Source organism: Muntiacus reevesi, chromosome X, assembly GCF_963930625.1.
Source record: "Muntiacus reevesi chromosome X, mMunRee1.1, whole genome shotgun sequence".
NCBI lineage: Eukaryota > Metazoa > Chordata > Mammalia > Artiodactyla > Cervidae > Muntiacus > Muntiacus reevesi.
In genome coordinates, this window is record NC_089271.1 from 115,812,426 (window position 1) to 115,827,382 (window position 14,957).

At 41.2% G+C, this 14,957-nt stretch overlaps 1 protein-coding gene across 1 annotated transcript in view; it reads right to left on the minus strand.

Annotated features, from left to right (window-relative positions):
- Nucleotides 1-14,957, minus strand: part of ADGRG4 (adhesion G protein-coupled receptor G4) — a 106,302-nt gene that overhangs the window by 18,620 nt on the left and 72,725 nt on the right. Inside the window, 5 exon segments of the mRNA XM_065916860.1 lie at nt 534-554; nt 761-858; nt 3,005-3,050; nt 4,558-4,677; nt 11,629-11,747. Of these exon segments, the coding sequence (XP_065772932.1) occupies nt 534-554; nt 761-858; nt 3,005-3,050; nt 4,558-4,677; nt 11,629-11,747 (404 nt within the window).

Consider the following 14,957-nt stretch of genomic DNA (forward strand, 5'->3'; position numbering starts at 1 on the left):
GCATTGTTCATAATGGAGAAAAACAGTAACAACTTAAATGCTTACTGTAGCAGATTGGTTAAATTCCACTGTGTTAAATTCACACAGTGGAATACCATAAAAATATTTTTTAAAATTTAGGTAGATAGACATATATTTGCTTGAAAGATGTTCAATATATATTGTTAAGTGAAAAGCAAGTGGTAAAAACAGTATGTATAATTTGATCCCATTGTTTTAAAAACCAAAAGATATATTAATATGCATATATAGGAAAAGAATCTGAAAGAAAATACATAAATGTGTTAAAGATGGTGATTTCTCTGGAGGGGGATTATAGGAACCTTTTCTGTAAACTTTGAATTTTGAGAAATCGGCGTTAATTTTAAAAGGAAAAAAATAAACATTCGTTTCAATTTGCTCTGCTTTGAATGAACAAGGTGGGGGGCTTTTTTCCACTTGCATGCCACTTTTCTATAACAGTTCATACATATATTCCTAGTCTGTAATCTAATAAAAGTTGTCAAAACTCTATTAAGGAGTGATTATGAGGCAACCAGGCTTCCCTGGTGGCTCTGACAGTAAAGAATCTGTCTGCCATACAGGAGACCTGAGTTTGATCCCTGGTTCGGGAAGATCCCCTGGAGAAGAGAATGGCTATCCACTCTGGTATTGTTTTCTGGAGAATTCCATGGACAGAGGAGCGTGGTGGGCTACAGTACATAGGGTCTCAAAGAATTGGACATGACTGAGCGACTAACACTTCACACATTGAGACAACTAACCATTAAGATGGTTAGTGATCACACTGACCGACTGTGTAATTTACGTTTGTTTCCTTTACGTTACAGCCTGATGAATTCCATCCACCTTGCCCATCTGCAAGTGACAGAAGGGAATTTCAAAGCAATTTTGCTTTTCTCAGAAATGTTTAACTTTTCATTATATGTACCTTTCCAACGTGTGGTATAATTAGTATTGTTTGTTAAGACAGCAGGATAGTGGTATAATTGAACACTGAAATTAAATTAATCCTAATAGGCAGAACTGACTTGTGGAGGACTTCATAAATGGCATAACTTTTTTGGTTCTCACTTTTCCTGTTCTTCTACAGATTAGGACAGACTTTAATGATGAACAACAGTCCTACCACCATGCTGGAGTGACAGAGTAAGGACTGTTTTTTTAAGTAGCACAAAGAGGAAACAGATCTAGAACTTTTTGAAGGGTCTGAGCTATGGAATATAGGCTGACAAGTGGGGTTCCTCAATGGGACTGGAATAAACATTTGAAACAACCAGTTCAACCTAGAATTCAAATGGTCTCAAGTGTTTTGCATTCAAGTCAGGTTATGGTCTAGAACTCCTTAGGGCCAATTAAAGCCTCTGGTCTACTTGACACCTGCCTAGTTTCTCACTCCTGAGCACATTCAGGGTTCTAGAACTAACGCACATACCTTGAGAACCTATAGATCTTGGGTACTAGATGACATTTAGAGTTAAACCTCTAGAGTAGTACTAGACCAGAGGAGTTCTCCTAGGACAGGCAGCTAAGTGTGGTTAAAATTTTGTCCATCCAGGATGACACTAAGAGATTCCAGAAGTTCTAGATCCATGGACAGAGGGTGGGAGCAAAAGATGACCTGGAAGGAGTCCATTAATGGATATTAATGAATACACAGATCAACTTATTGGGGCTTTGGGGGACAAAGCTTATCATTTTACAGGAATCTTACCCTGAATGACTTGAAGGGGACCAGGAAAGGACAGTGCTCTCTTTGTTGTAAGAAAGCAGTAGTATTCCCTTCCCCCACCCCAGGATTCCAAGGATACTAAAAAAGGAAACATCCCAGACAGAGCTTCTACAGGTGGAAGGACTGCTCCCAGAGACAGTCATGGCATTCCAGGAGCAATTGCTTCTGTGTGGGAATTTTCTGAGATTGGGCTACATCCCTACAGATTCCAATGGCAATGGTCAAGCTTAAGAGGAACCCATTCAGCAATCCCTTTCCATCACCCTTTCTCTCTCTTTTTTAACATTTTTATCAGAGTATACTTGATTCACAATGTATTAGTTTCAGATGTGCAGCAAAGTGAATCAGACATACATATTATACATATATCCACTCTTTTTAAGATTCTTTTCCCATATAGGCCATTACAGAGTATTGAGAAGAGTTCCCTGCGCTATACAGTAGGTCCTTATTAGTTAACTATTTTATATATAGTAGTGTGTATATGCCAATCCCAAACTCCCAATGTATCCAGCTCACCCCCTGCTAACCATAAGTTTGTTTTCACATCTGGGACTCTATTTCTGTTTTGTAAGGTAAGTTCATTTATAGCCTTTTTTTAGATTTCACATATGAGTGATATCATGTGATATTTCTTTCTCTATCTGACTTACTACACACCTTTAGAGCTTCTCTAAGTCCATCTATGTTGCTGCAAATAGCATTATTTCCACTACTCCTTCTCTTATGGCCCCCAAAGACTCATACTCAATAAAGTAGGAAGGGTCCTTAGAGACCAACCAGAATGTCTTATCCCCTCCATGAAAAGATAAAAAGACTGAATCACCTAGAGAGTAAACGGACCACTCAAGTTCACACAGTCAATGTAGAAGAGAAGAGGGAAAAACAGAGGAGATAGTAGACCTGGAAGATCTCATGGGAAAGCTCAGATAAAGAGCCAGATCTTCATTCTTCAGCTTTCTTCAAACAGCTCAAGGCTGCTCTGTACTGCTGTTTTCCAGCTTGCTTTCTTCCAGTTTGCTGAGTTATGTGCTTTCTTTCTAATCTCCGAGATAAGTCTTTTTTCAAAAAGAAAGTTTTAAAAATAAAACTCCCATGCCCTAATTAGATATGAAGCACATTCATATCTTGGTCATTCGGAGTTCCCTGTAGGGTCTGTTAAGACAGTAGCTTCAGTACAGCCTGCTCCCACGTAACTCCCAAATAGCAACATGGTCAAGGACAAAGTCTCATTGAGAGCAAAAGCCAAAGTTTGCTATGAAAATTACTTACTGTTATTCCCAAAGTCCCAAAAGGCATAGTGAACTTGATCATAATTCTAGAAAAAAGAAAAATCAGAGGCAAATAGCTTTCCTTGTGACTGTCACCAAATAATGACAACTACACACAAGTCTTTTCTTCTTGATATTTTCTCGAAGAGTAGACACACACACACACACCATTTGTAAGCTGGTTTTAAAATAAACTTCAAGTATCTTGGGGTTTACAAGTGAGTAACAAAACAATATGTTACTGCTGCATAGTGATCTGGTATGTATCCTTTAATATCTTTGGTAAAGTGAGAATTTGCCATGTCTTCCTGGTACAAGGCCCAGGAGGAGGATTGGAGTAGCTCTGATGTGCGGTAGGTGCTTCTTATGAAATTCTGGAATTTGGGGCTCATAGCTGAGATGGAGCCTTATGGATACAATATTCAGATGCCTCAGGCTTCCTTGATGACTTAGGGGTAAAGAATATGCCTGCCAGTGTGACACGGGTTTGATCCCTGATCCAGGAAGATTTCACATGCTGTGGAGCAACTAAGCCAATGAGCCACAACTACTGAGCCTATGCTCTAGAGTCCAAGAGTCAAAACTACTATGCCCACGTAGACCCTGTGCTCCACAATAGAAGCCACGGCAATGAGAAGCCCAAGCACTGCAACTCCATAGTGGCCCCCGCTCACCACAATGAAAGAAAAGCCCACACGGCAACAAAGACCCAGCAGAGCCAAAAATAAAATAAATAAATTTAAAAATAAAAAAAGATCGATCTGCCTCCTCATCAGGTCTAGTGAGCATTCCTGAAGCCTCACCAGCTCCTGCAATCTCCAAGGAGCTGGAGGGCAATTAGAAATTGGTTATGGGTGATGCCTAGAGAGCTGTGGCCCCAGCCAGAAATAAGAGATCTTACCTGTTAAATATATTTCATTTGGTATCTTTTTTAAAAAATTCCTACTCCCACTCTTCCTTTTTTCCTTCTAGAATTAAGACCTGTGAAAAATATGCTGTACCATATGGTCTTTTAGATTGGCAATGAAGGAAGCTATTAAGACTCCACACTGGACATAGATTAACATCAAAGAATGGAGTAGTAGTTTATTCTTATATCACGGCTAAATTTGAGCATTTAGTAATATATACCTTATGTTATGCCATATGACTATGGTTTTAATTCTTTGGTGATAATTAATACATATTTTAATGCTCTTCATGGAAATTCAAAGGATAAAAATGTTTCACTATGTTGAATTAACTTGTTTGCCTTTCTCAAAAATAAATGGAATTAAATATCACTTAGATTGATGGGAAAACCAAAAGATCCTCTTGCCCCCAGTCACTCCCCTGCTGATCTGCCACAGTGCTGGAAGCCTGTTGCTACGTATCCCTTTGGACTAAGGCATTATTTCTAAAGTCCCCAATTACAATACACCTCTGCTACCTGGAAGGAAACAATCTTCGTTAAATCTTGGAATCACATCTGTTAAGTAGGCAATTATTTTTAACAGGAGAATTGGGGAGGGGTTCTGAGGCCTTTTAATTTTGAGATGAAAATTAATATGTTACCCAGTTTCCTTGAACATGCTGCAGAGTAATAACCACTGGGTCTGCCAAGTTTTGAATGGATATATCAGAAATGCTGGCACTCACGACATATGTGGTTAATGCTTTCGTGATGTTTTTGGTCTGCAGATGAAACATACAAGGAAGAGGAGTTCAGGTCCTACCTTTCTAATTTCTGGCATGTTAATCATCAGTCTAGAATTCTGAAGTACTACACGGCATTAGGTACAGACAAGTGGAAAATAAAATCAAAAGCTAAGAGGGAAGTTTCAGAGATAATTTAGCTCATCTCCCATCTTCACATCAGGTCTAAATTATACCCAGCTGGACCAATTTCCAGCCATATACCCAAATATCTATCCAATGAGCATTGGTTTTGCACCTGCAACAAAGTTCAGCTATTGCCTACTAGTGAATTCCATACTCTAACATGACGCTGCTGCTGCTGCTACTAAGTCGCTTCAGTCATGTCCAACTCTGTGCGATCCCATAGACGGCAGCCCACCAGGCTCCCCCGTCTCTGGGATTCTCCAGGCAAGAACACTGGAGTGGGTTGACATGACGCAGTTCATCCCAATTCTAACCCTCATCCATCCTTACTTTCTTTGAGAGAGCCTCTCCTTATAAGGAACATCAACTCATCATGGGTTAGTTACAATCTCTTCCTGTTGCATCCTCATTGGCAATGGAAGCTGGTTGATCATCATCTAGCTTGGAACAGTGTCCTCCCAGGACACCGTGGCCTCTTGAGCATAGGCACTGTGTGTCCTGGTGTCCCCTGCATGGCCTAGCACACAACAGGGGTTTTATCCTGTACCTATGGTGAGCCAGTTACTTTTTTTATTTTTTTTTTATTTTTTTTTTCAGTGGGTTTTGTCATACATTGATATGAATCCGTCATAGAGTTACACATATTCCCCATCCCAGTCCCCCATCCCACCTCCCTCTCCACCCGATTCCTTTGGGTCTTCCCAGCCCAACAGGCCCGAGCACTTGACTCATGCCTCCCACCTGGGCTGGTGGTCTGTTTCACCACAGATAATATACATGCTGTTCTTTCGAAATATCCCACCCTCACCTTCTCCCACAGAGTTCAAAAGTCTGTTCTATACTTCTGCGTCTCTTCTTCTGCCCTGCATATAGGGCCATCATTACCATCTTTCTAAATTCCGTATATATGTGTTAGTATACTGTAATGTTCTTTATCTTTCTGGCTTACTTCACTCTGTATAATGGACTCCAGTTTCATCCATCTCATTAGAATTGATTCAAATGAATTCTTTTTAACGGCGGAGTAATATTCCATGGTGTATATGTACCACAGCTTCCTTATCCATTCATCTACTGATGGGCATCTAGGTTGCTTCCATGTCCTGGCTATTATAAACAGTGCTGCGATGAACATTGGGGTGCACGTGTCTCTTTCAGATCTGGATTCCTCAGTGTGTATGCCCAGAAGTGGTATTGCTGGGTCATATGGTAGTTCTATTTCCAGTTTTTTAAGAAATCTCCACACTGTTTTCCATAGTGAGCCAGTTACTCTGTTAAGGGCGTTTCACGTTCACTACCTTCAGTTCTCACTGGAACAATGTAGGCATTTTTCAGGTATACTGGGGCTTGGGAAGGCTCAAAAGCTTGGACAAACTCACACAGTTAGTGAATGACAGAGCAGGGATGCGTCATAAACATTGGTCTAAAGGAAATGTAGCCATTGAGATGCAGAGCTTGCTAATGCAGAGCCATTGAGATGCCAGCCCAGCCCGTGAGCCACAGGCCAAGGCTCTAGGCGGCCAGGCAGCTGGGAAAGAGCTGCTTCTGGGGCTCACTTGAAGAGACCAGAGGTGGGGCGGGTACAGGACAGGATAGAGAGGAAGCAAAGCCTCTGAGGACTTGCCAAGAAAGCCTAGAAATGGGGCGCCCTGATGATGTCCCATGAAGAACCTGCTGGGCCACTTTTAGAAGATGCCAAGTCCTCAAATTTCCTCAAATTTTCCAAAATCACGGCAGAAGGGACTGCAGCCATGAAATTAAAATACACTTCCTCCTTGGAAGAAAAAGCTATGACAAACCTCAACAGGATATAAAGGTCCATATAGTCAAAGCTATGTTTTTTCCAGTAGTCATGTATGGATGTGAGAGTTGGACCATAAAGAAGGCTGAGCGCCAAAGAATTGATGCTTTTGAACTGTGGTGCTGGAGAAGACTCTTGAGTCCCTTGGACTGCAAGGAGATCAAACCAGTCAATCCTAAAGGAAATCAACTCTGAATATTCATTGGAAGGACTGATGCTGAAACTGAAGCTTCAATACTTTGGCCACCTGATGTGAAGACCTGACTCATTAGAAAACACCCTGGTGCTGGGAAAGATTAAGGGCAGGAGGAGAAGGGGATGACAGAGGATGAGATAGTTGGATGGCATCATCGACTTAATGGCCATGAGTTTGAGCAAGCTCTGGGAGATGGTGAAGGACAGGAAAGCCTGGTGTGCTGCAATCCATGGGATTGCAAAGAGTCAGACACGACTGAGCAACTGAACAACAACAAATTTCTGAGCCCTTCAGCCACTGAGAAGTGAGGAATTATGAACACAGCCTGGGGCTCCCTGAGGAAGCTACTCACTTTCTGTTCCTGACCAGCTCTGTCAACCAAAGCCAGCATGGTGGTTCAGTGCTTCCCTTCCCAGAGGAATCCCCCTGGGCAGTTCTCATGTAGAGGAGGGTTTGCAGCAAGATCCAGAGGAAAGGGTCCTGGCTGATGGTTAAAAAAACAAGTCCTAGAGGATCCTGCTGTGATTTATGTCAGAGAGTGTTTTGCCTATGCTCTCCTCTAGGAGTTTTATAGTGTCTGGTCTTACATTTAGATCTTTAATCCATTTTGAGTTTATTTTTGTGTATGGTGTTAGAAAGTGTTTCATTCTTTTACAAGTTTCATTCTTTTACAAGTGGTTGACCAGTTTTCCCAGCACCACTTGTTAAAGAGGCTATCTTTCTTAAAAAACTGGAAATAGAACTGCCATATGACCCAGCAACCCCACTTCTGGGCATACACACTGAGGAAACCAGATCTGAAAGAGACATGTGCACCCCAATGTTCATCGCAGCACTGTTTATAATAGCCAGGACATGGAAGCAACCTAGATGCCCATCAGCAGACGAATGGATAAGGAAGCTGTGGTACATATACACCCTGGAATATTACTCAGCCATTAAAAAGAATTTATTTGAATCAGTTCTAGTGAGATGGATGAAACTGGAGCCCATTATACTGAGTGAAGCAAGCCAGAAAGATAAAAACCAATACAGTATACTAATGCATATATATGGAATTTAGAAAGATGGTAATGATAACCCTATATGCAAAACAGAGAAAGAGACACAGATGTACAGAACAGACTTTTGGACTCTGTGGGAGAAGGCGAGGGTGGGATGTTTTGAGAGAACAGCATCGAAACATGTATATTATCTAGGGTGAAACAGATCACCAGCCCAGGTTGGATGCAGGAGACAAGTGCTTGGGGCTGGTGCACTGGGAAGACCTAGAGGGATCAGGTATAGAGGGAGGTGGGAGGGGGGGATCGGGATGGGGAATATATGTAACTCCATGGCTGATTCATGTCAATGTATGACAAAACCCACTACAATATTGTAAAGTAATTAGCCTCCAACTAATAAAAATAAATGGAAAAAAGAGAAAAAATGTCCTAAAAAAAAAAACAAAAAAACAAGTCCTAGCCCAGGCCCTCTTGTTTCTTGAAAGTCCCTCCCCCGTCGGGGACACTGGTAACATGAAGGAAGGTGGACCAAATACCTAACAAGCCTCCCAACTTAGTCTCAAAGATGTGGCTTTCTATAGTGAGAAGGCCAAAGGAGGAGAAACACGTAGTGACTTGGGACTGAATTAACCTACTTTCTGGCTTTATTTCCTTGACCTACAAAGTGGCAACCATTCAGGGAAAGGAACTAAACGCTTGCTCACTCTTCTACCCTCTAGTTCTAGGCTTTGGTTGGACCTATTTCCATTTCTGAAGCTTTACAGAAGCGGTTTCCTCCACCTGAAACACTCCTCCCTCCTTCTCCTCACCCTTTCCAATCTTCTAGCTGGTACTCGACCTCCATCTCAGCTGACACATCTCCTGCAGAGGCCTTTCCTGAGCTCCCAGACAGCTGTGTGCTGGGGCTCTGTGCTTCCAGAGCCCCTGGGCCATATTGTACTTGCCTTGGGCTTTGGCCCTCTCCCCAAGAGCCACCACTAATGGAGGGGTGGAAGAGGAGGCACATGTTTTCCAAGAGTGGTGTCTTATTAACAATATGGGGCTTCCCTGGTGGCTCAGACAGTAAATATTCTGCTGCAATGCAGGAGACCCAGGTTCGATCCCTGGGTTGGGAAGATCCTCTGGAGAAGGAAATGGCAACCCACTCCAGTATCTTGCCTGGAGAATTCCGTGGACAGAGGAGACTGGTGGGCTACAATCCATGGGGTCTCAAAAAGTGGGACACGACTGAGTGACTAACACTTTCACTTAAGGTAATATGTTGTAATGACAGTTAAGGTTTTGATCAAAAGATGTTAGAAGAAGTAGTGTGAAAGCAGAGCTGTGAGACTTGGAACTTGGGCGGGGGAGGGTTTGTAGTTAAACTGTGGCATTTCTTGTATGCGCTTACTCCCCCAAAATGAGTGGCTCAGTTCCCAGCCTCAGGTCACCCCCTTGCATGTGAGAACCCTCCCCCATACAGCACCACACAATACACATAGTAGGAATTTAATAAATATTTGCTAGTTGAATAAATAACTCGGTGAATAAATGAATAAATTGTGTCCCTTCCCCTCTCTGGGTCTTAGTATCCTCATTGGTAAAATGAGGAGATGGGACACAATGAATTATAAGATCCTTCCGGTTCTGAAATTGATGATAGGTTACTTCTAATCCTTCTTCATCTGCCACTATGACGTCTGAAGGCTAATTTTGGCAAAGATCTTTAATCTTTTTCAGTAGAAGGTGTTAGTGAATAAAAATGACTTATTAGGTGTGAAATTTATGCAAAACAGGTTTATCTTTTATTTTACAAAACAAGCACACCTCTCTGAAGAAAGGAGAGAAGCTAAGACCAAAATAATGGCATCTAAGGTGACAGAAATTACAAGCTGGCCAAAAGGATCTGAGTGCTATGAATCACATTCTTAATTTTTATTATGATTATTTGTTCATTAACTGGCTTGTCCTGGGTCCAGCTATTTTTCTCCATTAAAAATGCCTAATAAATATACAGCTAGTGAAAGCATATTGAGTACCTAGCCCTATGCTAGGTGCTATGAAAATAAAACATGTCTGAGCCATGACACATGCCACAACCTCCTTGAGAATACCAATCTAGAAACTAGGCAGAGGTGTAACACAAGAATACAAGCAGAGGGTAAGGAGGAGAGCAGAGGTTCATGAACTTTAGGCAAACTTCCCAGGTGGAATTTGAGCTAAGCCCATAGGAACAAATAGAATTTAGACAGAGAGGGGAGCAATTACAGAATTCCAGGAGAACAGCATTCTGGAGATATAGCTGGAGATAATGTTATAATGAATTGATATGCAGTATGTTTAAGCTGGCTCAGTACAACCGCCTCCAAATCACTGTGGAAATTTGACCATTAGAAATTCATTTGTTTGGATAGTCTCTTTAAAAAATGTGCACACCCAGGCACTAGTTCATGAACCTCATAAATACTTGAACTTTGGAGTCAGACACCCTGGATTTGATTCCTAGCTATGCCACTACCTAGCTGTGTGACTTTGGGCAAAATTACTTAAATTCTGTGTCTTAGTCTGTTAGGGCTGCTATAACAAAGTCCAGATTACATGGCTTATAAACAACAGAAATTTATTTTTCACAGTTCTAGAGGCTGCAAGTCCAAGACCAAGGTGCCTACATGGTTGGGTTCTAGTGAAGGTTTGCTTTCTGTTTGACACCTTCTTGCTGTATTCTCACATGGTGGAAGGGGTGAGAGAACTCTCTGAGGCTTTTTCCATAAGATCACTAATCCCATTCATGAGGTCCCCATCCTCATGACATAATCACCACCCAAAGGACTCACCGGGTGATACATCACCTTGGGGGTTAAGATTTCAACAAAAGAATTTTGAGAGGATACAAATGTTCATATCAGAGCACTCTTTGAGTCTTGGAGTATAAACACTAACAATTAAGAGTGGTCATCAGCAACATCATGCCATCTCTGAGTGCTCTCTTCCCAGCAGCTGGATGGGACAGAGCAGGCTGAAGAAATGAGCTTTTCTTTAGGCAGAGCCCCAAGATAATCAAATAGTAAAATCAATGCAAACACTTACATGGTGTTAATTGTGTACAAGGCACTATTCTAAGCATTTTATATGTATTAAGTCCTTTAATCCTTCAACATCCCAGTGAGGTACTACTATCCTCCTGTTTACATAGGAGGAAACAAAGGCACTGGGAGTTGAAGAACTTGCCCACGAGTTCATGTGGGTGGACAATGGCACAGCCAGCTTTAAATTCTGCATCTGGCCCCAGGGTCCCTGCTGTTAACTGCCACATCATACTGTCTCTCTGTTTAATAACAGGTGAGGACAGAAGCCCTTAGAGAAGGTTCTGTGGAGGCGGTGGGAAAGAGCAACCATGTCTGCAGTCAAGTGTCCTGCTGGACACCACTCAGCTTCAGATAAATTGGCCTGAGAAATGTGTGTGTTGGCTTTGAGGATACAGGGGAGATTTGGGAGGGGAGCACAGATAGGCCTAAATGGCATTTCATCAGGAGAATTCGCTGTTCGTTTCTGGTTTTGAAACATCTTGAGGCCTCCGTTTGGTCATCAGATAATCCTTAAGGTCCCTTCCAAACCTGAGAAGCTGTGAAAATGAAAAACTGAGGAACATCATTAAAGTAGACGTTGATTCATGCTGAGAACCAGGGGTTGTGCTGGGAGATTTGCAGAATAAATCAGAGAGCATATTTGAGAATAAACAGCACATCATGAAAATAGCAAGAGTTCATAATTACAGTGAGTCACCATATGTCGGTTCATGACAGTTACCAGAGGCAAGAACTTACCTTAAAGAGTGAAGTTTGGCCAAAAAAATTAAACAAGATGGTGTGTAAGCTGCTAACAGGAATTCTCTCCCTCAGTGATTTAGGTAAATATATGGAGGCCAAAACTCTCCCCAGGGGGACTTTGTCTAGGGAAATTTGTCAAGGAAAACCAGGAAATAAAAAAGAGTCATCATCCATCAGCTTGAAGTCCTCCCCACTTTCTGCCCCAACCCCAGCCTCAGTCCTGAAGGCTGAGGGCTGAAGGGTGAGAACTAGCTCCACCAGCTATGCAAATCTTTTATTGAGTGGACCAAAAAGCTCCTTCAGGTTTTTGAACAATGCTATTGAAAAACTTTTGTTGCGGCTGAGTGAACATTTTGGCCAACTCAATACATGCACACACTCAGATTACAGGCTAAGATGTGACCCAGGGGGAACACAGACCCAGACACACACATACACCACTTTTCCTTTCTTGACCTATCCTTATTTCTGTCCCTTCGATCTGCTTCCACCTGGATATTCATAGAGGTGGAAGAGGGATGACAGATAAGGTGATTTGCCATAATTCTCAGGAATAAAGGCCAGTCTTCAAAAGCAGGCTACCTTCTCCAATACAGTTCTGAGAGAGGAAGAAAAAAAAGAAACAGAAAAAAACCAACACAGTGACATTAGGCATTGTCTTACAGTTTATTGAGCAATGCTTTTCTTAAAAAGTGGAGCAGGGAAGTGAGGCATTAGGCCTTAGGAATTAGAGGCTCACTATTAGAAGAGTTTGCTGATTTGATTGGTGCATGTGAGCATGTTAAGTTGCATCAGTTGTGTCCGACTCTTCGCAACCCCAAGGACTATAGCCTGCTAGGCTCCTCTTTCCATGGGATTCTCCAGGCAAGAAGACTAGAGTGGGTTGCCATTCCCTTCTCCAGGGGATCTTCCCAACCCAGGGATCGAACCCACGTCTCTTATGTCTCCTGCGTAGGCAGGCAGGTTCCTTATTGCTAGCCCCACCTGGTAATAGTATTTGATAAGTACAGGTATATTTCTGAGAGTGAAAGAGGGCTTTATCAATAATTACACTGGAACCACAGTTGCAAACCTGGACTCTCCCAGGAAAAACAAGGGTATATGAGACCCTTACATGCATCCTGTCATTGAAACTCTCTATTGACTCTGAAAGATATACAGTATTATATCAGAAAATGAAGGCTTAGAAACGTTAAGTGACTTGTCTAGGGTCACACAGCTGGGATGTAGCTGAACAAGCATAAATGTAATCTGCACCCACATTTTCCCCATTATCCATTTTGCTTTTCAAGGAACAATTATCTTGCTGGGTATATCATGGGGAGATGAAAGTTTGTAATATTTCTGAAAATGAATTGTGAGCCCAAAAGCCACAATTGAACTGGCACAAATGAACTTTGCTACAATCAAGTACTATGAAGAGGTGATGAATTTAGCTTCAACATGTGAGCGATTTTGGTACCAAGAAGTTCATTGGGGTTGCTGGGCTTTTTTCTTGACCAGGGTCTTTAATAGAAAACCCTATATGTAAACAAAATGCAGTGGGAAGACATTTACTTCCAGTATGGTTGAGTAGCTCCAGATGGACTCAGGCTTCCTACATGTAACAACTATACTGAATACAATGACTTGAAGACACTGGAAAATGAACAAAACCAGGCAGGCTCTGGAGAAGAGTAGACACTTGGAAAAAAGTGGCATCACAAGGTGAATTAGCTCTTTTTACAGCTGTTAGCCAGATGACAGCCTGAAACAAACACTGTGAAAGACACTTAAAATTGTGATAGAAAACCTTCAGTCTTTGTGGCATGAAGAACCAGAAAACAAAGGTCAAAGTAACTACAGCCACTGGGAGGTCAACGGGAGATCTTGAAAAGGAGAGAGCTAGTGATGGGGAGTCAAAATTCTGAGTGTAAACTCAGCCTGACCTCAGAACCACATATATATAGGACAGACTTCAACTAAGGATAAAGGAATTTAACTGACATTTGAGCTGCCATCCAAGAGATGGAATCTAGTTTGACTCCAACCATTTTAATTGTCTGGTATAACAAAAACAAATAATTTTCAGAGAAACACAGAAAAATCCAGAGTCTCCACAATATACCATTCACAAAAGCCAGGACATAATCCAAAGTTACCCTATATGTTAAGAAAAAATGAAAATGACCCATTTAAAGTGAAGACAGTCAATGGAAATCAATCTTGAGATTACTCAGATGTTAGAATTAGCAGATAAGGATTTTAAGTAGTTAGTATAATTATGCTTAAGTGTTTAAAGAAAATACACTTGCAATTATTCTAAAGGAGTAAATAATAGAAACAGAAGCAAAAAAGAACAAAATGGAAATTTTAGAACTAAAAATACAATATTGAAATTTTAAAAAATTACACTCAGTGGACTCAGTAGTAACATGAAGATGACAGAGGTCAGTGAACTTGAAGAGAAATCAATAGAAATTATACTATCAGAAGACTAAATAGTAAAATGATTGCAAACATGAACACAGTCTCAGGGACCTGTGGGGCAGCATCAAAAAATCTTACATCTGTGTAATCAGAATCCCTAAAGGAGAGGAGAGAGAGAATGGTGAAGAACCAATATTTAGAAAAATAATGGCGGAAATCTCCCCAAATTTGGTGAAAGACATAAATTTACAGATTCAAGAAATTCTGCAAACTTCAAATGGGAAAAATATAAAGAAACACATGCCTAAGCACATAATAGTCAAACTGCAAAAAAAAAAGAGAGAAAATATTGAAAGCAAAGAGAGAAAAATGACACATTACACATCACAAATAGAGAAACAAAATTCAGATGATTACTGATTTCTGATCAGAGAACATGGAGGCCAGAATAGAATGGAGCAACATCTAAAATGCTGTCAATCCAGAATTCCATAGTAAACAAAAATACCCTTCAAATAAAGGCCAAAAAAATTTTTTTTAGATAAATGAGAGCCAGGAAAATTCATTATCATTAGACCACATACTACAAGAAGTGCTAAGTGAATTTCTTCAAATTGAAGGGAAATGTCACCAGACCTTCAGGAAGAAATGAAGAATATTGAAAATGATAAACATCTCGATAAACATAGGGCTTCCCTGGTGACTCAGATGGTAAAGAATTTGCCTGCAGTGCAGGAGACCCAAGTTCGATCCCTGGATCAGGAAGATCTGCTGGAGAAGGGAATGGCAACCCACTCCAGTATTCTTGCCTGAAGAATCCCATGGACAGAGGAGACTGGTGGGTTACACAGGGTTGCAAACAGTCAGACACAACTGAGCAACTAAAACTTTCACACTTTCCCTGGTGACTCAGACAG